General features: G+C 40.5%; 1 protein-coding gene across 5 annotated transcripts in view; it reads right to left on the reverse strand.

Annotated features, from left to right (window-relative positions):
• Window positions 1–22414, reverse strand: part of DNAAF11 (dynein axonemal assembly factor 11) — a 105726-nt gene extending 83312 nt beyond the window's left edge. For 4 of the 5 annotated variants that reach the window (XM_003830093.6, XM_063606908.1, XM_008955466.4 and 1 more), the window contains exons 1-3: window positions 22290–22414; window positions 8142–8309; window positions 3605–3682 (exon numbers count right to left, since the gene is read on the reverse strand). In XM_003830093.6, coding sequence (XP_003830141.1) covers window positions 3605–3682; window positions 8142–8309; window positions 22290–22299 — 256 coding nt within the window. In that variant the 5' untranslated portion in view covers window positions 22300–22414. The remainder of the gene's footprint in view (window positions 1–3604; window positions 3683–8141; window positions 8310–22289) is intronic. The other variant, XM_057303090.2, reaches the window with a different exon arrangement.
• Window positions 22415–24601: the final 2187 nt, after the last annotated feature.

Here is a 24601-nt window from a genome sequence, read left to right on the forward strand (position 1 = left end):
GGATAGATGGAAGAAGGAAGGGAGGAAGGAAAGAAGAAATGGTAAAAATGTAGTTGTCAACGAATAATTCTCTATCTGGGAAAACTCTCCTTCAAAAATGGAAAATAAATTAAGATTTTTTAGATAGACAAAAATGAGAGTTTTTCACTAACAGATCTATGCTACAAGAAATAGTAAAGAGTGTTTTTTAGGCTGAAATGAAAAGACACTAGGGAGAAACTCAAATGCATTTGATAAAATAGGAACAATTACTAAAGGTAACTATATAGGTAAATATAAAAGACAATATAAATTTATTTTTGTTTGTACCTATTTTCTTCTCCTAAATTATTTAAAAGATGGCTGCAAAAAGAAATAATTATAAATCTATGTAAATAGGCACATAATATATAAAGATGTGATATGTGACAATAACAGCATAAACGAAGGGAGGAAAACTAAACTATACAGGAGCAAAGTCTGTATACTATTGAAATGAAGTTGGTATGAATTTGAACTAGATTGTTATAAATTAAGATATTAATTGTAATTCCCAGGGAAACCACTAAGAAAATAACTCAAAAATATACAGTAAAATAATAGGGGAATTAAAACAGTACACACAAAAATAACAAAAATGAAAAGAGTAATCCAAAAACAGAACAAGGTAGACATAAGATATATAGAAAACACATTGCAGATAACAGACACAAATTCTGCCTTATTGCTAATTACATTAGGTGTAAATGGGTTAATCTCCCAAATTAAAAGGCAGAGATTGACAGGATAGATTAAAAATCAAAACACGATTCATCTATATGCCTTTTAAAGAGAAGCATTTTAGATTCAAAGATAGAAATAGTTGGAAAGGTAAAAGACAGGAAAAGTTATACCATACAAATGGTAACCAAAAAGAAAAAGAGAGAGCTGGAGTGACTATATTAATACCGGACAAAATAGACTTTAAGGCAAACATTGTAACTATAGACAAAAAAGGACATTTTATAATAATAATAACATCAATTCATCAAAAAGATAAAATATTATAAACATATATGCACCTAAGAGCAGAGTCCCAAAATATCTAAAGCAAAAACTGACATTATTGACGGGAGCTAGGGACAATTCAACAATAATACTTGGAGACAGCAATAACCTGCTTTTAATAATAGATAAAACAATTAGAATATCAGCAAGGAAATAGAAGAGTAGGAAAGAAAGAAACAAAAGGCTAGACCTAACAGGCATATTCAGAACAATAAACCCAAGAATGGCAGCATGTACAATCTTCCCAAATGTACATGGAACAGCCTCTAGGATAGATCAAATGTTGGGCCATAAAACAAGTCTCAATAAGCTTAAAGTAATTAAAATCAAAGAAAGTATTTCTTTCTTTGACTTCAATGGAGTGAAACTAGAAATCAGTAAAATGAGAAAATGTGGGAAAGTCACAAAGATGTGGAAATTAAACAACACTGCTATATAAGCAATACGTTAAAGAAAAAAATTGCAAAAAAAAATCAGAAAATACTTTGAGATGAATTAAAACAAAAGCACAACATATCAAAACTTAGATGCAAAAAAGTAATGCTCATAGGAAAACTCATAGAATTTTATTTATGCCTCCATAAAAAACAACGACTCATATCAATAACCTAATTGTCTGTCTTAAGAAACTAGAAAAAAGAGAAAACACAAAGAGAAAGAAATAATAAGGATTACAGGGGAAACAAACACAATAGACAAAATCAACAAAATCAAAAGTTGGTTCTTTGAAAAGATTGACCAAATTGACAAACCGTTAGCTGCACATTAACCAGAAAAAAAACAACACTCAAATTTAGTAAATCAGGAATGAAAGATGAGACTTTACTATTGACATTTAAAAAAATGAAAAAGATAATAAGGGATCAGTAAAAACAACTGTATGGTAAAGAATGATATAACCTAAGTGAAATAGATAAATTCTAGAAAGACATAACCTTCCAAAACTGAGTCAAGAAGAAATAGAAAATCTGAATAGACCTATAATAAGTAAAGAGATTAAATTAATAATCAATAAACTTTCCCAAAGAAAATCCAGGACCAGATGGCTTTCCTGGTGTATTCTAACAAATATTTAAAGAAGAATTAACACAAATTTTTTACAAGCTCTCTGAAAAAAATCGAACAAGAAGCACTTCTCAATTCATTCTATAAAGGCCCCTACTATCCAGACAGTAAAACCAAAGACACCTATAGGGAAAACAAACAAACAAACTATAGACAAAACTAAGAACAACTGTGCCTCAGAGGCCACCATCATGAAAGTTGAAAAGAAAACCCACAAATTGGAAGAATATATCTGCAAATCAAATATCTGATCGAAGTCTAGCATCTAGAATATATAAAGAACACTTGCAACTTAACAGTAAAAAGACAAATAATATAACTAATTTAAAAATGGGCCAAACCTTTGAATAAACATTTTTCCAAAGAAGATATGCAAGTGGCCAGTAGGCACATAAAAAATGCTCAACATCATTAATCATTAGGTAAACGCAAATCAGAAGCACAATAACATACCACTTCACACCTATTAGGGTAGGATGGCTACTATAAAAATAAACAAACAAAAATATCTTCCTATCTTAAAAAATATTGTTTATAGAAAGTATTAGTGAAGTTGTGTAGAAATCAGTACTCACATGGACTATCAGTATAAGTACAAATCGATACAATAAATATTTTGGAGAACAACTTGGCAGTATCTTTCCAAATATGGTGATTTAAATGCAGGAATTCCATTTCTAAGTGTCTGTCCTAGAAAAAACTGGGCACATGTACACAAAGTAAAATGCAGAAGGAGGCTTACTGTAGCCATGCTTATTATAGCAAAATGCCGGGACGCACCCAAATGTCCACCTGCAGACAGATGGTTAGATAAATCAGTCTACAATGATTCCAGTACGTAGCCCCACGCCCCCTTTCCTGGATATCAAAAAAGCAAGGTAATTGTAGGGAAGAAACTAATTTTCAAAACAATACTCATAGTATGATTCCATTAATAGAAAGCAAAATGAAACAAAACCACTTTGTATATACCCAAGTGTTAATTCTGGCTACCTCTGAGGAGGCTAGGTTAGGAAAGAGTGAAATGGACTTCCATTTTTGAATTTATGTATCACCTTATTGCTTGAATTTTTATAAGAAGAATAACTATAAGATGTATGTAAAATGTGAATTTTAAAAGCATAGCTATTTTTATACAAGACTGTTTAAATCTAACTTTTTTCTTTTTTGGGAGGACGGAGTTTCGCTCTTGTTGCTCAGGCTGGAGTGCAATGGCGCAATCTCAGCTCACTGCAACCTCCGCCTCCTGGGTTCAAGTGATTCTCCTGTCTCAGCCTCCTGAGTAGCTGGGATTACAGGTGCATGCCACCACGCCTGGCTAATTTTTGTATTTTTAGTAGAGACGGGGTTTAATCATATTGGTCAGGCTGGTCTTGAACTCCTGACCTCAGGTGATCTGCCCGCCTTGGCCTCCCAAAGTGCTGGGATTACAGGCGTGAGCCACCGCACCTGGCCTTCTAACTTAAAATCTCAATTTTAATTCATAATAGCATAATAGAAGAAACAGTCTTACCTTCCAAGTTTTCTATTTTTTCAATGTTGTTTAAAGCTAAATTCAAATATTCAAGTTTCTTGAGTTTGCTAACATTTTCTGAAATATAAGATAATGTAGTTAAGATAATTAATCTTCAAAATAAAGACACTTTTATGTAATCTATTACTAAAATAATAAAGAAAATCTAAAGATTATTATTATGGTTATCAAAACCATGTCGCTTTTCCAAATCTATACCTGTACATCAGACATGGTGGCTGCCTAAGGAGGACCCATTTCTCCCTCCATCCTTCCTAATGACACCCAGTTTTGCTCATGTCTTTACCTAGCCCTAACTCCAGGCAGTTAGGTTTAGCCAAGCTGGGCCAGTGCATGACAATCCAATCTCTCTTGCTAGTGGTGGCTCAGGAACCTAGGTTTAAGCCAAAAAGCCATGGCAGTCTTTTGGCAACCGTGTGATACAGGAGAGGACATGCACACCCAGTCCTCCTAATCAGATAAAAGGGAAGGATCTATATTCCATGCTTGAGGGGTTCTTATCTCTTTTTCCTGCTGGATGTTACTAAGGAATTACTATCTCTATTGATACTTATACTCAATCATAAGGGAAACAGCTGCAGGACAAAGCCTGAGAGCTGGTAGAGCAGAGAGAAGGAATCAACCAACCCTGACTGATTCTGCAGTCTGCTCCACCTGTAGACTTAAAGTTGGGTAAGATAATTGATTTCCTTACTGTTCTACCACATTTAGTTGGGTTTCTTTGACTTGAAGCCAAAATCAACCTGATACAGGATTATCTTATTTAATAAACATGAAAGCCAATACACGCAAAACAACAAGCATAAACAAGTCACAGAATTGCTGCAGAATGGGGCCTTTGAAAAATAGTTAATAATACCATAGCAACTATTGCTGAGTGCTTATCACATGTCACACAATGTTCTCAGCATTTAGTATATATTACCTTATTTAATCCTCATAATAACCCTATGAGGTCAAAACTATTGTCTCCTTTTTACAAATCAGAATACCAAGGTACAGAGAATTAATTCACTTGTCCAAGGTTAAGTGGTAGAGCTAGGAAAGTTGACTCCAGAACCTGGAACTAAATCATTATAGTACACCTTAAAAGAACAGTCCTTTCTAAGATGACAGGAATGTAGAAAACTTTGCTAAGGAATGTGCACTGGGGGCAGCCTCATTCAATTAGTGCCTCCTCTGCCCATTTCTCAGGTACACCATGAAGCTCAAAGATGGTGATTTATAATCATCACCCTTATCACCACTAATAGTTAATCTAAAATGTACAAAACATCATATATTTGTTTCCATAGACCTGAACATAACAGTTCACATCTCTGAATCTCAATTTATGCATTGTTTAAATGGAGGATTTGGGGGAAAAAATTACAAACATTTCTCTCAGAATTTAAATTATTCTAAGTAATCCTAATGTTTGAAAAAGCTCTTTAGAAACATCTGAGCATTCAATAGTCAAATATTTGGAGGTTTCTTTTTTCTTTTTTTAAGAGACAGAGTCTCACTCTGTCGCCCAGGCTGCAGTGCAGTGGCCCAATCTCAGCTCACTGCAAGCTCCGCCTCCCGGGTTCACACCATTCTCCTGCCTCAGCCTCCTGAGTAGCTGGGACTACAGGCGCCCGCCACCATGCCTGGCTAATTTTTGTATTTTTAGTAGAGATGGGGTTTCACTGTGTTAGCCAGGATGGTCTCGATCTCCTGACCTCGTGATCCACCCGCCTCAGCCTCCCAAAATGTTGGGATTACAGGCATGAGCCACCGCTCCCAGCAGATTAGGAGGTTTCTATGTGCTAAGAACTATGAGAGTCTCGTCCACATCCTGAACAAAATACTTTATTATTGTTAAAATGGCCAGCCCACAATAAAATACCTCTTCAAAACAGGATTTCCCTTCCCCACCTTTGTTATACGCATCACCCTCTAAACGCTAAAGGAGTCATATGATAGGAAAGTAAGAATTTGCTCAGGGACGGTTTCCTAAGCTAACTCCTCAAAACCCCAGGGCCCAACTTGGACACAGCGGGTTAAAAAAAAGCCTCTGTAAGTCAAAATGGAAGAGCCTCTTGGGTAGGGAAAAGGGAGTCTGAGTTCTAGCCAGACCATTCTAGTAACAGTTCTCATCAACTAAGCAGGCCCACCGACTTGGAGTAGACCCTCTGCCTTCTCGGATTTAAGCAGCTCTGTAGCCCTCAGCTTGGCCCAGGCATGCAGCCCACTGGGAAGCTGTTGAAAGGGTTGATTCCAGGAGCCCACAGGTTCTGATTCAGTAGGTCTGGGGACGGGGCACTTGACAAGACCCCACACAGCCCCTGGGCTCCCTCTTGGGTCACCTCTAAGCAGTGCCTTCCTCTGCAGACCATCTGTGTCTTCCCATGGGCAACAGGGCTTTAGGAAAGGCAATTGCTTCACAAACTTCTACCTCAATGGCACAAGAGCAAGTCTGAATCCTAGAGGGGTGGTTTTACTTGCTAAATAAGTGCCTAAATGCCCATGGGTGGAGTAGCACTGAAAAATCCCATTATTAGGATTTAAAAGAGTGTTTAATTTAAGAGTACTTTGGAAGCAAAAATTTAAGCTTTCTCACAGTTTTGAAAAGGACCGAAATACCATGCTCCTAATTAGTAATTGTGATGGACCCAGCTGTGGAGATTAAAATTTTGGGAACTCTTTTAGATCTGTACAATTAGAACCATTCTTTCATGCCCCCATGCATAAAAGCTGGTGGTTTTCTGTAATAGCCTTTTTAATTGAACAATGTGCCAGAGTTTCTAATTTCTGGTCAAGTTAAAGATGCCAAAAATAATTAACTGAAAAAATACAGAGAATTTTAGTATATCTTCCAAAAATGATGCAAACCTAGGCTTTTTGCAAGCCTGAGGCTAATTTTCAATTATCCACGAAACTAGAAGCAACCACATCACCAGGGTTTCTCAACCTCAGCAATACTAACATTTTGGGCTGGATATTCTTTCTTGCGGGGGGTTGGGGGGCATCCTGAGCACTGTAGGATGGTTTGCAGTATTCCTGGCCTCTATACACTAGATGCCAACAGCATCCTCTCCCCATCCTCCCATACACATGCGACAACCAAAAATATCTCCAGACATTGCCAAATGCCCCTGTTGTGAACCACTGCACATCACCACGGGAAGTTAAATATAATCCTGCAAGCTGACCTCTGGGTTCTCGTGCCAGGGCACACAGGGGTTGGCACTCACTCTGCCTCCTCAGCCCTGACTCCATCCCTTTTCCTCCAACTCCACTGGCTTCTTTCTGCTCCTACCTTCATTTGGCTAGCCTGGGGCACAAGGAGGTAAATGATCAAATTGGTAACAGCAGCAGCACAGCAGCTATCCTGTAATGAGTACTTATCTTATGGTGAGCAAGCACTAAGCATATCATTTCATGTAATCCCTATGCCAATTTACATATTAGGCATTATTAGCCATTTTACAGATGGCAAAACTAAGACTTGGGCAAGTAACTGACTTGTCAAATATCACACTGCATAGAGGGAGGCGGGAGAGGCAGTGTTCTGACCCAGGTCTACCTGATGCCAGAGCCTGTGCTTTCTCTTTCCGGGTGCTGGGGATTCTCCTTCTGTGTCCATGTGGCAGGACCTCCATTAGAGTAACTCCACAGGCCTCCCTTCCCTCTTCCCTTTAATTCATCATTCTTCTGTGAGAGAAGTCAAGTGTGGTGGGGGAAGGAAGACCAATTTATCTGATAGGTTAATCAGGAGAAGAAACTGAGCATGCCCAGTCCTACCCTCTTTCCTGGTTTCTGGGATCTTCCTGCCAGCAGAGAGCACATGGTCTCAACCTACCTCCCGACATAAAGCAAAGGCCCACCTGGGGAAGAGAAACTTGCGGTTGTTCAATTCTGCATGTAACTGGGTGGGCAGGTTAATTCTGAGGGCAATATTAGCAAGCCCACTTGGCTGCAAGTCTATGCCACTTTCTTAGAAGAGCTTTATCAGTTATAATACTGATATTTTTATCTTCATTGACCTGATTCCTGCATTTACCTCTAATTTCCATTCCAAATCGGAAGCCCCTCAATACCCAATACTGAGCCCAATGCCTTGCACATATATGGTCACAATAAATATAGCAAAACTAGCTATTGAATTCTGCAGTAACCTGACAAGGACTCCCTCAATTCTCATATAAATTTGTTTTGCAGTGTGATGTAAAATGATGACAAATGCCTCCTCCCTTTCAAACTTAAAAAAAAAAAATCAGGTCTGATGTGTTCTCTGTCTTTTTAGATGATCAGGTCAACTAATGTGTTCCTCACCTTTACCTGCTCTCCCAACTCCTTGCTGGAAATTATTTTCACTACACACAGAAATGTTCAGGGAAATGCCCCCCACACAACCACTGAGAGATGGCTGTGTCTGTTTTCCCATGGAATTATTTTTCAGTGATTGTCTTCTAAAAATAACACAGCACTTTCCAAAGTTCTCTCATTCACAATGTTAAAGAAACCATGAGAACTAAGTACTGAAACTTACCAATTTTCCCAATAAGATTATTTTGAAGATAGAGAATTTTTAAATCCCGGCACCATTTATCAATGTGTTCTAGTCTTTCTATTTCTTGCTGATGCAACGAGAGTTCCTCCAGGGAAAAAATGACACAGTCGTTGTGCTCAGCATTCCGTCTAATAAGATCTTCTGTGACTGGAAGAAAATGTGTTACATATTACATTTCTGTCCCCATTGTTCAATATAAGATTATTGTGTTGTTAACGCATTTGTTTTTTTTTGTTTGTTTGTTTCTGCAGTTGAATGTCAATTTTCCAGGCCCAAGCGATTTTCAAAGTGAGAGAGAAAATGGTACCTCCTCCTGGAGTTTTTGTGATGCCATGATGTGAGCTGGAGGGAAGAAGAAGACATGATGATATTGTATTTGCCTTTGAATGTGAAGGGTCTACATACATTTTGCTGTATGGATGGAGATGGAGTTGAGAGTTAATGGCTATAAAAACGTTTACATGGAATCTTATGGTGGTACCATGTTAAAATGGATGAGATCCACTAACTAATCTGAGACAGAGCAACTTGCTACTGAGAGGCACAGTTGGGCTGTCAGAGGGCAGAAATATGAAAGCATCTTCCACCATTCAGAAAATAAAGGTCACAGGTCATTCATTTAACCAATGTTTATTAATTTAACTAAAGCTTAAAAGAAAGAAAAGGAACACTTTAGATCTTGCACTGCATTCTTATAAAGCAGCCACCACTTGTTTTGTTTCCAGGAGAAGTATTTTTGAAAGCTGCTCACAGAAGGAGGTGTAATGGGAGCTCCCATCCCTCTGACAAGAGTGATGTGTAGTGCTGGGTTCACCTGCCACAGAAGGTCAGCAGTACGTGAGGAAGATGGCGCCAGGAGACTGGACATAGCACTATCTATGGTCCACAGTCAGAGCCAAGCACAAGACCATGAATCATCTTTGTAAAGACGCATTGAAACCAAAAAGGTAATGACAAGGAGGAATCAGGCATTTCCCACTGCCACTAAAACTGGTATTTGTTGAACCCTCACATCTTCTGTAGGATGTGGAAATATTGTATGTCTACCCCAGGAGATAATAAAGACTCACTGTCACTTACAAGGTGCCAGGTAGTATTCTAAATGCTTTGCATGTATTAATATATGACTATCTGGAGTTATTACTGCCATTTGTCAGATGAGGAAGTAAAGCACAGAGAGTTTAAATAACTTACCTGGGTCTTGGTGATAAGTGCTAGAGCCAGGTTTTAAATTCACGGTTCAGTGCCAGACCACCTGCTCTTAACCACTATGCTCCACTGTCTCAAGCATAAGCAAATAACAGCCTCTAGAAATTCCAGGTTTCCTGAAGGTGCAGACTCCTCTAGCTGAGACAGAGTTCTTCACAGCAACTTCTGCTACCACACCTCTATGTCACATCCTTAAAAGTGGAATTTGCCTTTTTATTAAATGTAAAAACATGTACGAACTTATCATTCATGTGGAGTTAGCTAAACTCTCTGCTACTTCTAGTGGTAGGAGATACGGGTGCTTGCAATGACAGTTCTTTATAAGAAGGACCAGAGTAATGTAGAGGTTGAGAGATTAAAATACCATACATGGGGAAAGTCCTTGCTGCTCTAAGCTTTGGCTCAACTAACAGGCAGAGATGGTCACAAACCAGATCCTGGTAAGGGACAGCCCAAAGCGTCCAGGAAGGAGGCTAACAGTACACCACCACCAGCCTGGCTCACTGGGACCCCTGAATGCTGCCAGCACCATTCAGCTGTCCCTGGAATTCCAATAATGGCTTGTGAACCAGCTTAAATAGGGTGCTATAATCAAGGAAAAGAGAAAAACCAAACCTGTAAGAGAAGAGCATTAAAACTACTCTCTATCCTCCTAACCAAAGTTGGTTCTAACAGCTTAAATCAACTGATAATGAATAAATGGGTACAGCCAGAGGATAGAGCAATGCTCCTGTGTAAACTAAATGTATGATCTAGATCTGTAATTTACCTATAAGAATTACCTTAGCAAGGATGCAACATGGGTCAAGGGGTTGAGATTGCACAACCTTGTTATCTGTACATTTAACAAAATGTGGAAATTACTGACCACTAGTAATAAGACCCTCAATGACTAATGGTATATCTGTAACTTAAGCTACTCAAAATCCATAGAGCAAGGGGGTGGATTGTTGGAGGCCTTGCTACTATTAGAACTGGAGTCCATGGGGCCAGGAGTACGTGCCCATCCAGAGCCCAAGTCTTCCTCTCTAGACCATGGCCCATGGAGGGAACAATGGGATTCTCTGTTCAAGGGGCTCCAAGCCTTACTCTAAACCTTGCAATGGCAGCTTCTCCAGGTTCGTTCCTGAAGACAGACCATGACATCAGGTACATATCCCAACGCCTAAGGGATGTCCAAGGGTCAGCTGTTTGTCAGGGAGGTGGATGGCATGGATGTATAGGCTGGAGTGTCCATGCTCATACATGGGTGTTAGGGGCCAGCATAGAGTCAGAGATGGGAAGAAAAGGGAAGAGTGGGCCAGAGGGCAAGATTTCCCCAATCCACCATGCTCTGTCATAGAACTCCAGCATAGGAAATGCAGCCCTCAGGTTGTTAGGAAAGTATACTTGTCAAGGGAAGAAGATGTATTTTATTTAGCAGTTTGGTTTATAACTTGATACATAGGCCTTTACTTATACTCTTGCCCCAGATTCTAGTTGAAGGCTTAGTTTTGTATCCATATTGAAGATATAATTTGAACTCCAAAGGAGATGCCATCCATGGTTAAGTTGAATGTGTTCAGGGGACTTCTGATAGAATCTTAAGCATCACTTGGTCTCTGGCCTCATACTGCCATGTGGGACTTTCTGACTCTCAGGGCTGCTCAAGGTATCACAGGTGCCTCTAGTCTACACTGTGAAAGGCTTTTCTAAATTGCCCACTCTTAAAGATTTCCAGGGTTGACAAAGTTTCTACTGGTACCAAATATCCTTGTAGTATTATTTTGCTATACCTCTGAACATTTAAGAAACTCTTTCTTCCTTTGAGACACGGTCTCACTCTGTCACCCAGGCTGGAGTGCAGTGGCACGATTACAGTTTGCTGCAGCCCAGGATCAAGGGATCCTCCTACGTCAGCCTTCTGAGTAGCTGGAACTACAAGCATGCGCCACCACACCCAGCTAATTTTTTTTTTTTTTGTAAAGACAGGGTTTCACCATGGTGCCCACATTGGTCTCAGACTCCTGGACTCAAGCGATCCACCCACCTTGGCTTCCCAAAGTACTGGGATTACAGGTGTGAGCCACTGCGACCAACCAAGAAACTCTCTTCATCAAGGTATTACGTGTGTAAAACCAATCACTTCATGCAACTGTCAAATCTTCTCTTTCGAAGGCATGTAAGTATTAGGAAAGAATTATATTGATTCATATCTTCTAACCATGAGAATTAAGATGAGAAAAATCCCTATTAATTTAAAGAGGTGGAGTTTAGGGAGCCTCCCTTAGCATGAATAACTAAATTACACACACACACAAAGGAAAGAAGGGACACAACAGAGAAGTTTGCCTGGACAGCAATGATTATATACAATTAGGATACATTAAAAGACAATGCATAATCGCAGAGGAGGATAGAACTGTGAAGATGTGGAATTTCCCAGCAGATCTTTTCTAAACTCTCCTATGACAAGCAAACTGCCGTGTGGCTTACCATTTTATAGCGCTGAGGAAATTGTTGTTACACAGTGCTGCTTCACCTGTAATGGCAAACATCAGAACAAAAACCAGAGCCCCCAAGAAGAAATGTGTAAAGATATCTTCATGGTGCATGGAGATTATAGTGTTTCATGCTTTTGAACAGGAAAGCATTTTCGGTTTTATATACTGTCTAATTTAGAGCAAACATTCTTTAAGTCCAAGGAGCATTATTCACCTTTAGAAATTTCTACTCCAAATAATATAGCACTGCACTTACGTGAGATTATTCTAGAGATTTTAAAATGCTTTGGGAAGGCATACAAGTGCCCAGCAAACTTAAAAAAAAAAAGCTCCACATCACTAGTCATCAGAGAAATGCAAATTAAAACTACAATGAGATACCATCTCATATCAGTCAGAATGGCTATTATTATGAAAGTCATAAAATAATAGATGTTGGCAAGGATGCAGAGAAAAGGGAACACTTATACTCTGTTGGTGGGAATGCAAATTAGTTCAATCCCTATGGAAAACAGAATAGAGATTTCTCAAAGAATTAAAAATAGAATGAACAATCAACCTAGCAATCTCACTACTGGGTATCTACCCAAAGGAAAATAAATCATTCAATCAAAAAGACACCTGTACTCGTGTGCTACTGCAGCACTATTCACAATATCAAAGTAATGTATTCAACCCAAGTCCCCATCAACAGCGGATTGGATAGAGAAAATTTGGTACACATATACCATGGAATACTATGCAGCCATAAAAAGAAAAAAAATCATGTCCTTTGCAGTAACATGGATGCAGCTGGAGGCCATTATCCCAAGTGAATTCATGCACGAACAGAAAATCAAATACTGCATGTTCTCACTTATAAGTGGGAGCTAAACTGTGGGTACACAAGGACATAAAGATGGAAACAATAGACCCTGAGGACTCCAAAATGGGGGAAGGAGGGGAGGCAAGGGTTGAAAAACGACCTACTGGCTACTATGCTCACTATTTGGGTTAGGGGTTCACTTGAAGCTCAGACCCCAGCATCATCCAATATACCCATGTAACAAACCTGCACATGTACCCTCTGAATATAAAATTAAAAACAATAATATATAGTTTGAAATAGCTAGAAGGACGATATTGAAAGTTTCCAACACAAAGAAATGATAAATGTTTTAGATAATGGATATGCTAATTACCCTGATCTGATTACTATAGAGTATATGTATTGAAACATCACTATGTATCCCATAAATATGTACAATTATGTCAAATAAAAACAAAATTAAATTAAAAAGTAAAAAAAAAAGATACAAACTCTGCCCTCAAGGAATTTTCAGTCCAGAATTAAGGAGAGGCAGTGACAACAGTGCATGATGACCTTGAGAGAAGAGCTGGATACCATGAAGCATCTAGGAGAAGCACCCAACCCAGCTGCGGCTTCAGAAGCAGGCAATGTCGACAGAGATACAGAGCACACATGAGAATTAACCAGAAAAAAAAGAAGAGAATGGAGCAGAAGAAACAGCACAGTGCAAAGGCCAGGAAGCAAGTGTATCTTCTTTCACTTTGCAGCAACAATATAGTAATGATGTTGTAGACACAACGGCAGACAGTCCTTGCTTTCATGGAGGTTGCCTGGTAGAAGAGGCAGGAAAGAAGCACAGTGTGCATACCACTCGGGTCATGTGGGTGGTCAGGGATACCCAGAGCTTCTAATCAAGACTTCGGAGAAGATGGAAAGCTTCCTATCTTCAGCTGAGACACAGAGGATGATTAAGATTATTCAAGAGAATGGAGCAGATAAAAGACAATTCCAAGAAGCAAGCTCAGAAGGAGAGAGGCCATAGAAGATTCTATAAATTATGCGGCATTCATTATGGCTACAGCACAGCATTGAAGGAATTGGGAGATATAAAAAAGCTAGGCAAGTTTGAGTCCATTGTAAAGAGTCCTGGAGAGCTAAGGACTTAGAATGAACTTGTACTATTATTTAGAACTGGAACATAACCTAAGGGATGGGATGTGTAGTGTTGTCATGAAAAGACGATGTCAAATCTTTGCCCCACCATTCTCTACCTGTTTATGATACATAGATTTGGGCAAAACTGTTCATCTATTTTCAGTTTCTCATCTGTAAACTGGAGATAATGTTAGCATTACTTCTTAAAATTTTTTTGAGGATTAAATAATTAAGTAAAGCCCTTAGCACAGTGCCTGGTATACAGTCATTGGTCAATAAATGTCAGTTCCCTTCCTTCTATAAATAAGTAAAGAAATAAATAATAAAATGCTTTGGAAGCATTAATATGTTATCATAAGACTATTTCAAGAGAAATGGTATTATAGTACCTACTATGCGGTATAGAAGAAAAATATGCCAAGGCACAATATAAAACATATTGCTTTCACTTCCTTATTTTAGGAAATTTCAAATAGCAAAATACAAGATGCAGATGGTTGAGTGCTAACCAATATCTGTCTGACTGGAGAAATAAGCTCTTGATGAAGGATACTGACAGCTTCAACCACAGATACATACTCCCCTCACTAAAAGATGCTGTGGAGGAATCCGAGGGTTTAATCAAAACACATCAGCTTACCTAAGTTTCTTTCCAATTCCTTAATATGAATGAGTTCTCCAAAATTTGAGGGTGTATCAGCAAAATGACTTTGCAGGGAGCAGGGACAGAGGGCATGGTGAGGAGGTTTCTGGGATACTGGAGGCTGTCCTGCTGTGTTTGTTTCTAAAGTTTTTCATTACATTGAGCAAAGTTCTCAAAACTCCCAAAGCCAATAATTTAGTGTTCATTCCTTCAGGCTTTACATCATGTTTTGTAAACAACTCTTTTTTTCCTACTAGATTAGAATAAAATCAACTAATATGTATTTATTGAAGATTTTGTAGCATTTTCAGACATCTTGAAAGACCTATCAGATATGTATATGAAATTGAGAGTTAATAGAAATAAAGGGGTTACGAACAGGTGAAGGTCACCTCTTGCAGCATCTAAAATATTTTTTAATCATTTTCAATGGAAACTCTTAAAAGCAGGATTGTACACTTGCCTGTCTTTTCTTGCTGACCCAGGCTCATCACAATGAGCGGCAACAGCCGTATTATACCCCAATCTACTGATATGTTTAGGGACTACTTAGTGGAGTGTGCTACTGAAAAGCACTAAGTGCTATGGGGCACTGAGAGAAGCACATAGAAAGTATGATGGGCGGACAGGAGACAGTGATCGGTGCTACTGAGAAAAGGGAAGTCAGAAGAAGCTTCATGGAGGAGGAGTCTGAGCTGAATCTTTTTTTTTTTTCTTTGAGACAGAGTCTCGCTCTGTCGCCCAGTGGCGCGATCTCGGCTCACTGCAAGCTCCGCCTCCCGGGTTCACGCCATTCTCCTGCCTCAGACTCCCCAGTAGCTGGGACTACAAGCACCTGCCACCACGCCTGGCTAATTTTTTTTTTTTTGTATTTTTAGTAGAGACGGGGTTTCACCGTGTTAGCCAGGATGGTCTCGATCTCTTGACCTCATGTTCCACCCGCCTCAGCCTCCCAAAGGGCTGGAATTACAGGCTTGAGCCACCGCACCCGGCACTGAGCTGAATCTTGAAATGTGAGTAGATGTTTGTTAGATAAACCAGGAAAGGGCACCTTAGGCCATCGTGGATGACATGATGCACTTCTCAGGTCTCTCTTCAAAACTGAAGGATTAATTCCTCTAGCTGCTGGGGGCTCTGTTGACAGACAGCCCTCCGCTGCCCACCTTCTTCATGAGCTGTCTCAGCGAAGAGATTGTTCAGCCAAGGTCATGGCCTTTCCTTTCCTGGGAAAGTCCACATTCAATGACTGGTTGATGTAGGGGCCATAAAGGCCCAGTTCTTCACCCCAACTTGGGCAACTCAGAAGGTTCATTCCAAGTTTAGATCTCCTGGTTGGTTTCCTAAGGCCTTTGTTAGACACATCACAGCCCAACTTCCCCCTCTGCTCAATTTTGATTTCTTTCCTACCCACCCCAACAATGCTCCCTAATAAACCTCCTGCATGCTAATTCCCACCTAGATATCAGCTTCCTGAGGAGCCTAACCTGGAAGAGTTGATACCAGAAGTGGTGCATGAAAGCAGATGCTAGCTAAGATAGGATTTTGGAGTCAGACTACATGTTGCCACAGTGGCAAGGACACTGTTATTCCTGGTAGGCAGAACATAGATAGTGCCTGGCCCAAGGCAGTTATGCAATTGTAAAGACTTGCACTGGTGTTGAACAGAGATAGGATACAAGTGGAAGGGAATGTACTAGTAAGTGTAACATGTCAGGTGTTAGAGAAATGTGAGAGAAACTGTAACTTAAAGGACAATTATATTGTATTGTATAAAGGCTGCTGCTAAACACAACTGATCAGGAAAGGCTGAGAGAGGAAGTGTGAAACCAGAGGACTGGACTGGGAGCACTATGAAGAGGTTTTCATTTCCTGAAACCAGAGGACAGAGAAAGCTGAGGGCTAGGACCAGTACTTCATCATAAGATTAGCAGTGACATCAGGTTCTGGACATAATAGAGTAATAAAACAGGGTTTACCCTCTAGCCTAAAAATCTATACAAAACATACAAAAGTAATTTTTTAAACTTGGGCATAAGAAAATAAAAAGGAAAATTAGAAAGCATTTTGAACAGAGTTAAAAATTACAAGGAGGCTGAGGCAGGAGAATGGCGTGAACCCGGGAGGCAGAGCTTGCAGTAAGCCGAGATCGTGCCACTGCACTCCAGCCTGGGCGACAGAGCAAGACTCAGTCTCAAAAAAAAAAAAAAAAAAAATTACACAGAAAAGCAACATATCAAAATTTGCAGGATACAGCTAAAACATTACTTAGAGGTAAATTTATAGCATTAAATACTTATAGTAGGAATAAAGAAAGGTCTCAAATATTGGCTTCCACTTTAAGGATCTAGAAAAAGAACAAATTAAACCCAAAATAAGCAGAAGAAAGTAAATAATGAAGATTATAACAGAAATCAATGAAATGAAAAGCAGAAAAAAATAGAGAAAAATTAATAAAAATTAAAGCTGGCTCTTTAAGAAAATAAAATTGGTAAACTTTCAGTCAGACTTACCAGCAAAAAAGAGAGAAGACACAAACTGCCAATATTAGGAGTGAGAGAGGTGACATCATATGTATTCTACAGATATTATAAGTAACTTTATGCCAATAAATTCAAGAACGTCAATTAAACGGGTGAATCCCTTAAAAGACACAAATTACAAAAGCTCACTCAAGAATATATAGATGAGCTGAACAGCCCTATATCTACTGGATATGTAGTTAAAAACCTTTCTTTCCACAAATAAAACTATGGCACAGATGTCTCCTTTGATTAATTCTACCAAAAACGTAAGGGAAAATAATACCCCATATACACAAACTCTTGTAGAAAATTGAAGAGGAAATAATACTTCCCATTATATTCTATAAGGTCAGAATTACAACCAATCAAATGCATTACAAGAAAAGAAAACTACAGATCCATGTACCTCATGAACACATATGTAAAAATCCTAAGCAAAAAATTTAGCAAATCAAATCCAACAACATAATAAAAAGATTATACATTATAACTAAGGGGGGGGGGTTATCCAATGTATACAAGGTTGATATATCCAATGTATACAAGGTTGATATAATGCTCAGAAATCCAAGTAACATACAATATTAATAAACTAACAAAGTGATAATGTCAGTAGAGGCAGTTGACAAAATCCACCATCCATTCCCAATTTTAAAAAGACAACAACTCGGAAAACCAGAAATAAAAAGGAACTCAACTTGACAAGGAGTATCCACAAAACACCTATAATCAACATTATATCGAGCAGAGAAAGACTCTTCCCGTAAGAATCAGAAAAAAAGGCCAGGAAATCTGTTCTCACCACTTCAACATTATACTGAAGGTTCTAGCAATAGGCAAGGAAAAAAAAGGCATCCAGGTGGTGGAGAAGTAGAATTATTTCTATTTGCAGATGATATGACTGTCTACAGAGAATATCAAATGGAATTCACATAAAAAGCTAATTGAATAAGAAAGTTTGAAAAGATTGCAGAATATAAGATCTATATGAAAAAATCAAGTATACTTCTATATGCTAAACACTTATAATGGCATCAAAAATATGAAGTACTTAGAGATAAATCAGAAAAATATGTGCAAAGTCTGTCCATTGAAAACTTCAAAAATATTGTAGACATTTTGTAAGATCTAAATAAATGAAGATGTATCCCTTGTTTTTGGGTCAGAAGATTCAATATTGTTAAGATACTCATTCTCCCCAAATCGAGCTACAGATTTAACACAATTCAGGTCAAAATCCCAGCAGACTTATTTTTGTACAAATTGACAAGATACTACTGAAATTCATATAGAAATGTAAAGGATCTGAATACAACTTTAAAAGATTAAAAAATTTAGAGGAAAAACACTACCGGATTTCAAGACTACTTATTACAAAGCTCCAGTAATCAAGAGAGTGTGAAATTGGCACAGAGGAAGACAAATAAATCAATGAATCAGAAAAGAAAGTCGAGAACATACATATACATGCCACTGGTTTATCCAAAGGTTCAATTCAATGGAGAGAGCATAGTCCTCAACAAGTGAGGCTGGTACTACTGGATTTCCATATTAAAAAAAAAAAAAACACACACACAACAACAATGTAATCTACATCTCACATCATATACAAAAATTGAGTCAAATGAATGATGGAATAGCATAAAACCAAAAATTATAAAATTTCTAGAAAAAAAGAGAAAAATCTATGTAAACTTAGCAAAGATTTCTTGGATATGACATCAAAAGCAAGATCTATAAAATAATAAATTAAACTTCAAAATTTAAAACTTCTCTTTCAAAATAATTAAGAGAAGGAAAATATAAGCCATAGATGGGGAGAAAATACTTGCAAATCATGTATCTGATGACCTATATCCAGAATATATAGAAGACTCTTAAAACTCAAAGATAAGAAAACAAATCAATGTATAAAATGGGCAAAATATCTGAAGACATTTCACCAAAGAAGATCTATAGATGACAAATGTGTCCCAGTAATACAAAATGCATTCAATAGTATAAAATTTAAGAATAAAGACACTAGATCTTCTCTAAATCACAACATACACCAGATTAAATGCACAGAGAGGAACTAATTCATTTTCCTCTTGCCACCATCCCCAGGCTCAATATTGGTCCTCCTGAGCAGACACAAACATCAAAAATAGTGGTCTCTTCAACTTTACATGAGAATTTGCACCATGACCTCTCCTTTTCTCACCAAACTGTCTCTTACTCCTAACAGACAATATAGCAAACATACACAAGAGTGCGGGCTCTGCTTACCATCCCAGACATACCACTTACTGTGTGGCACTGGGCACGCTGCTTAACCTCTTTGTGCTCCAGATTCCTCATCTGCAAAATGGAGGTGATGATACTAGTGTCTACCTCAAAAGATTTTTGTGAGAATTCAATGAGTACACACACAGAGAAACTTTCAGAACACTGACTAGAAGGCAACAAGCAGCTCAATAAGTGTGAGTGAGCTATTATTATCATCCTTTCTCAGGAGCCCAAATTTCTCCTTTAGTTGTAGGAGGTTGAGAATTGTGGAAAGAGCCGCGAAAGCCGGGAAGCTCGTATCCTAGGTTCGACGTCTCTCCTGACTGACGGGATGTGACACTGGCTGAATCAATGTTCCCCTCGTCATCTCTAAAATGAACAGGTACACTGGATGAACTCTCGAGCACGGTCTCTCTAAAACCTGTACTAATGACATCCCTGCGTCTTTTTTTGGAAAACACAGGAAAGGCAGAGGAAAAAAGGGCACACAGGAGCAGTCAGGAGATGTTAGCAAGAGGCAGAAGGCCATTTATTGGGAAGCACGGGGGAGAGAGAACATGTAAAAAGGGTTTGTGGCACAGCAGAAGAGGACCACTTTCTCCACCCACATCTTTCAAATCTGTCCACTCGCCTCAGTCCTATGGGCGGCAGTGCGGTGTAATGCAGGACCCAGAGGAAATCTTCGTGGGTTCTGTTCCCAGCCCTGATAGTTACTGTGTGATTTACTCTCTGTGCCTCACCAAAGAAATGGAGATGTCAGTAATCCTTCCCTGCCTTAAAAGGCTGCTGGGAAGATCAAACAAGAGAATGCAGGTAAAGCATGTTAACCAAGCCTGGCACATCAGAGCTACTCATTGGAGGAGTGCTTGTCATCTGTCCTGCTGCCACGACCTCAGTTCAGCCTACTATCTCCCACTCGAACTCCTACAGGGCCAAGCTATGCCCGTGAACAAAACCTTTTGGTTTCTCTGTGGCTCTTTTGATAAATTTCTAAATCCTAAGTACAAAACCTGTATGAGCGGATCCCTGCCTACCTGTCAGGCCTTCCTTATCTCTTTGCTCTCCACTCCTTCTTTCTGTCTCACACCAGTTCCTGTCAGTGACAATTAGCCACCAAGAAGCCCTGCTCTTTCTCACCTCTGGACAATTCACTGAGCTTTCCTGTTTCCTTTCCAGACAGCACTGCTTCCTCAGAGAAACCTCCACCCACCTTGGGGTTAGGTCCCCTGCCCACACCCTCAGGGCACAGGCACCCCTCTCTCTCCTGGCTGTAACCACTATACTTCTGTTTGTCTTCTCCCTCCCTAGGAGGGTAGGCCCACATCTGCCTCCTTCCTCACTGTATCCTGCATTCAATACCTGATTCAAGGTAGACACTCCGATGCAAGTCTGACAAGTTAATGATTTAACAAATCAAAGTGGGCACGACTCAGAGAAAGAGGGCAAAGGAAAATTCACGACATAAAAAAGTGAAGGAGAAGGAGAAGGAGGAGAAGGAGCAGGAGGAGCAGGAGCAGGAGGAGGAGGAGAAGGAGGAGGAAGAGAAGGAGGAGAAGGAGAAGGAGAAGGAGAAGAAGAAAAAAACCAACTAGGGTGAGACCAGGGGATGGGGAAACAGCCCTGAGAAGAGAGGAAGAAATATCAGTAGCTGATTTAGGAAAGGAGTTTCAACATTTACAAATCACTCCCCCCCGACCCCCACCTCTCCCACTTGCAGGCTGTCAGGTCTTCCAGGGCAGAAAGCTCATCATCTGGAGCAGTCTCTTGATTTAAAAAAAGTTAATTATGACATTTTTACAATGATAAGTGATCAATTAGGTAGAGCTGTACAAAACTGCCATATGGGGAGCTCAAAAACGTTGTCGATATCAAAATGGTTCATAGAATATAAATAACTTACCCGCATCACCTTGCAGTTTGTTAGTATATATATATATTTTTTTTATTATACTTTAAGTTTTAGGGTACATGTGCACATTGTGCAGGTTAGTTACATATGTATACATGTGCCATGCTGGTGCGCTGCACCCACTAACTCGTCATCTAGCATTAGGTATATCTCCCAATGCTATCCCTCCCCCCTCCCCCCTCCCCACCACAGTCCCCAGAGTATGGTATTCCCCTTCCTGTGTCCATGTGATTGTTAGTATATTTTTAAAGAAACACGTTTACTACCAGGCGCAGTGGCTCACGCCTGTAATCGCAGCACTTTGGGAGGCCGAGGCAGGCAGATCACTTGAGGTCAGGAGTTCGAGACCAGCCTGGCCAACATGGCAAAACCCCGTCTCTACTAAGAATACAAAAATTAGCCTGGCGTGGTGGTGCACGCTGTAATCCCAGCTACTCAGGAGGCTGAGGCAGGAGAATTGCTTGAACCCGGGAGGCGGAGGCTGCAGTGGGCCGAGATCGCGCCGCTGCACTCCAGCCTGGGCGACAGAGCAAAACTCTTGTCTCAAACAAACAAACAAACAAACAAAAACACGTTTATAACATTTACTGTGTCTAAAACAGTAGTATGATTGCCATTATTTTGGAGATGAAGAAGCTGAGGCCCAAGGGGTGAAGTCACTCGCTCAAAGTCACAGGAAGAGGGAGGACTTCAACCCTGGCTCCAGAGTCGGAACCTTCCACCATTAGGCTACACTGCCTTCCGGAATGAGTCCGAAGATTGCGGCTTGGAGACAGTGACTGGCCCACGTTCACAGCCAGTAAGGAGCCACTTGGCCGGAACCTGGTGTGTCTGGCGCCAAAACCCCTGCACGTTCCCCGACCCCTTTCCTGGAGTCCAGTGCCTTTCTGCCTCTTCCTCCCCTTCCCACGGCCCCGCCCATTTTACAGATTAGGAACCTGAGCTGGAAAAGGCCAGGCTGTCCGGCCCGTCTGCAGAGGACCTGGTGCAGCCGGGGCTGCGGGGCGGAGGGCCGGGTGGGGTTGGGGTCCGCCCAGGCGCTGGGGAACCGACAGCGCAGGGCGGGAGCGGGCGGCGAGGATCCCACGAGACCCGGGACTACTTCCACAAGAGGAACGATCGAGGACGGAAGGTGGAGGGGGGCTTACTCCAGCCCATGGCGCCTCTCCAGTTCGCTGACCCCGCAAGCCGGACCCGGACCTCGAATGACGCTTTTCACCCTTCACCCCTGCTCCTCAGCGCGTCCCCGTCGGAATTCAGGAGCCATGGCAACGGGGACTCTACGGCGGCCGCGCGGGACCAAAACAAGCCGCGTTTCCTGAGCTCCGCGGAGCAAGCAGAGGAGACCGCAGTGAAGGGGCTCAGCAGACAGGGGTTCCCCAACCCAAACCCAGTCTTCGTCCTCGTCGCACTTCCGACTTGCCACAGACTGCTTCCCTCTCCCTGAATCAATGGTTTAGACTGAACAAAGTATGAGGACGCTTCTCTTTTCTGTGCCTTCCAGGCTTGCCTTCCAGACCGCCTTGACTTTTTCCTTTTTGTGTTTGATTTACAGCTTCCAGAGCCAACAGATCTGGATTTGGCCCCCAACTCTACCAGCGGCGTGACCTTACACTTCCTTCTCCTCAGTTTGCACATCTGTAAGATGAGAAATAACCTAAGAGGATCACTGTGAAGCTTTAATTAGATAATTTGAGTGAATGAAAGACACTATGAAAACAACAGGCTCACTATAAAGGTTCGTTGTCGTTGTCATATTCCAGCTTTTTAAAGTCACTCCCCAACACTCGTTTCCGGCTAACAAGCTTTCCAAAAACGCCACCCATTACCCCCTCCATCAATTTCCCTATTCTCCACTCTCTTAATTGTAAAATGTAGGAAGTATATCTCCTACAGCCCCACACTCCCCTCACGTTTCCCCAGACCCTTCTCCAAAAGTGTGCAACGCGCCTTCTCCCATTCTAAACTAGGAAGCACATCAGCAAGCTCATTCATCCTCAGATCTTAGTGTTAGCACTTTAATGCGTTAGCTTCCCAAGAATTTTTAAAAGGTACCATTATTATGAAAGTAATTATTATTCTTTACTCCATTTGCAGAAAAAGGAGGGGGGCAATATGTAAAAGGTAAAACCTTCTCCCATCCCAGTCGTTTTAAACAGTATGGAGTGCGTGCTTCTTATCTTAATGTGTGTATTATGTTTGCATTTTAAAAGAAGATTCCTAGAGCAATGCTGAGTGCAAAGAAATTAATTTTTCTAGCAAATAGCTGTTAAGCATTTACAGCTGGCAATTATTAGATTTTGCCAGGTAGAGACAAGGTCATGAACTTGGATAGAGGCAGGAAAGTCTAACAGAGTGAGGTGATGGGGGGAAGCAGAAACATCAGTTCGGCAATAAAGAGAGCTAGATAGAAGGGATCTTCGAACAGTAAGAATGAGAGATTAGATCGGGGGTAATGGGGGCCTTAAATGCCAGGCCAAAGGAACTGAACTGGAAGAGTGGGATTTCAGGCACTATTTCCCTGAATATTTGGATTTCCAAGGAGGCCTCTCAAAAGGCACTCAAACTATAAACTTACCTGACATCCACTATTATTTTTCTGAAAGCAGGTTAGTGTGAGGTGAACAGTATTAGCTCTGGCATTGGAAACATAGATTAAATACACAGACTTATTACTGTGTGGCATCAGACAGATGACTTCACCTTTGAAAGCTGAAACTTCTCTATTTCCACATGATGATGACAATATGGGTAAACATCTGTGGTCGTGCCACTGACACGCTGACACTGACACGTGACACTGAGCGCTGATGTCTGATTACTCACAAAGGAGATGAAATGCTATTAGCAGCAGGCAAGTTTAGCAAATTCGCCTGTGCTTGAATTGTGCATTTTAACAACAAGGGGTTCATCAAGGCTAAAAAGGATCTAGCTTCTAGAAGGAAGCTACTACTGGGCAGAAAGATTAGTTTCTAAGCTGACAAAAGCATGAGGTCAGGCCTACTATAAAGGATCTCAGCTTGCAGTGAACTAGGATTGCGCCATTGCTCTCTAGCCTAGGTGACACAAAGAAACGATGTCTCTTAATAAAAATTAAAAAAAAATAATAAAGGATCTCAGCCTCTGGATCAGGAGACAAAGGGAGCCACTCCAGAACCGCAGAAAGTTCTCAAGAGCAATTGCAACCCAGGTATTTGACATGTTGGCTCTAAGCTTCTATCCTCACTCTCAGACCTACTCACTGTTGACTTAAAAAAAGAAACTGAGGTAAAATTAATATATATAGTCCCAGCTACTTGGGAGGCTGAGGTGGGAGTACTGCTTGAGCCCAGGAGTTCGAGGCTGCAGTGAGCCATGATCACTGCACTCCATCCTGGGCGACATAGTGAGACTCTGTGTCTAAAAAAATCGGGGTGCTGGTGCGTTGGGTGCCTGATGAGAGCCTGGTCTCCACTTCCAA

This window comes from Pan paniscus, chromosome 7 (assembly GCF_029289425.2).
Source record: "Pan paniscus chromosome 7, NHGRI_mPanPan1-v2.0_pri, whole genome shotgun sequence".
NCBI lineage: Eukaryota > Metazoa > Chordata > Mammalia > Primates > Hominidae > Pan > Pan paniscus.